General features: G+C 38.1%; 1 protein-coding gene across 1 annotated transcript; it reads right to left on the bottom strand.

Annotated features, from left to right (window-relative positions):
* Nucleotides 1–9: 9 nt before the first annotated feature.
* On the bottom strand, nt 10–1,571 carry LOC105460893 (uncharacterized protein K02A2.6-like; the record flags this gene model as incomplete). Its single annotated transcript, XM_011707380.1, has 1 exon — nt 10–1,571. A coding segment is annotated over exon 1 (1,562 nt), but the record flags the coding sequence as incomplete, so codon positions are not given.
* Nucleotides 1,572–1,807: the final 236 nt, after the last annotated feature.

Genomic DNA, 1,807 nt, shown 5'->3' with positions numbered 1-1,807 from the left:
TGCTCATACTTCGCATACATTACAACTCCCCTCTTTTTAGATTGAGTATGGGGCGATTTATTCGCTAATCTAGGCGATCGTCTCGGAGTAACAAGCACATTACTGGTATCTTTTTTTCGCTTCACTTTTTCACTTAAATCCTTGCCAACACTTGTAGTTGCACTTTGACACTTTTGGCTGTTACACTTCGCAGATTTGTTTCGCCCGTTGCATGTGTTGATATCGCGAAGAGAATCTACGATAGGCGCTTCCGAGTCCCCTCTTTTTGGAACTGGCTTTAACGCTGAACTTACAATTTGATTTGCATGGCGTTTAGTTGTGAAACCGTCTGCGAACTGTAACGTGTACATAATCGGTGACAATTGTTTAACTATAATCGCTCGCGCGTTATTAGGAGTATCTTTACGATAGTCTTTAGCATATACAATATCACCTTTTTGGAGTTCTATACGCCTCTTACCATGTGTAGAGCGTTGTTGAATAAATTGATTGTCTTCTACTGTTCGACGTGTGTCGCAGTTAATCAGATCAAATCTAGTTTTTAGTTGTCGCTTGTACATTAATTGCGCTGGTGGTACATTTGTAGAACAGTGTGGTGTGTTACGGTAGTCTGCTAGGAATCTGTTCACGGAGAAGTCTAGTGAATGACCATCTTTCATTATTTTCTTTACCTTATCTTTGAAAGTTTTTACGAAATTCTCCGCTGCGCCGTTGGTGGCTGGGTAAAATGGTGCGGAAAAGGTATGTTTAATGCGAAATTGTTTCAGATAAGCTGCAAATTCATCACTCGTAAATTGCGTTCCATTGTCGCTAACTATGTGACTTGGATAGCCCTTATCAGCAAAAATCGTATCTAACTCTTTAATCAGATTTCTCGCAGTAGTATCGTTTTTCATGTTAATTACAATAGGCCATTTGGAATGAGCGTCGACTATAATTAAAAACATACAATCATAAAATTTAGCAAAGTCCATGTGTATTCGCGACCATGGATGACTAGGCCATAACCAGGGGGTTAATGGTGTTTTGGTAGGATAAGGTCTTGCTTCAAGACAATTAGAACAAGAGTTAGCTAAATTTTCTATGTCAACATCAATATGAGGCCACCAGAAATAATTACGTGCAATATGTTTCATTTTAACTATTCCTAAGTGAGAGGAATAAATCGATTTTAAAATTTGATTTTGCAAAATTTCTGGAATTACGATTCTGTGTCCACGAGATAGGCAACCGTTTTCATAATTCAATTCATGACGCTTGTTGTAATAGCTTTTCTCTATTTCGGTTAGTTTCGAGACTTCAGGCCACTCTGTTTGAATATATGTGACTATTTTCCTCAAAAGTTTATCGTGACTGAGTGCTTGTTTTACAGCTTGAAAATCTAACATAGGACACTCTTCTTCTATGAAATTAATGTGTGTATATTCGGTTTCAAAAATTAATGTGCTATCGTCAATCGGTAATCTAGATAATGCGTCGCAATTTCCATTTGCCCGTGATTTTACTACTTCAATTTTGTAACAATAACCGGACAAGAAATACGCCCAACTTTGTAGGCGATTATGCAACATGGTTGAAATGTTTTTTGACCCGAAAATAAATTTCAAAGGTTCGTGATCTGTTTTTAAGATTATCTCGTTGCCGTAGATATATTGGTAAAATTTTTTAAAGCCGAAAATTATGGCTCCTGCCTCTTTATCAATAATGGCGCGATGCCTTTCACTTTTTGGAATGATCTTTGAAGCGAACGCGATTGGGCGTTCCTCGCCGTTCGCGTACCGATGTGATAAGATTGCCGATAGTCCGT

The sequence above is a fragment of the Wasmannia auropunctata genome, unplaced genomic scaffold, assembly GCF_000956235.1.
Source record: "Wasmannia auropunctata unplaced genomic scaffold, wasmannia.A_1.0 LD313950.1, whole genome shotgun sequence".
NCBI lineage: Eukaryota > Metazoa > Arthropoda > Insecta > Hymenoptera > Formicidae > Wasmannia > Wasmannia auropunctata.
Note: the sequence above shows the minus strand (reverse complement) of the source record. Positions and strands in the feature narration are given on the sequence as shown.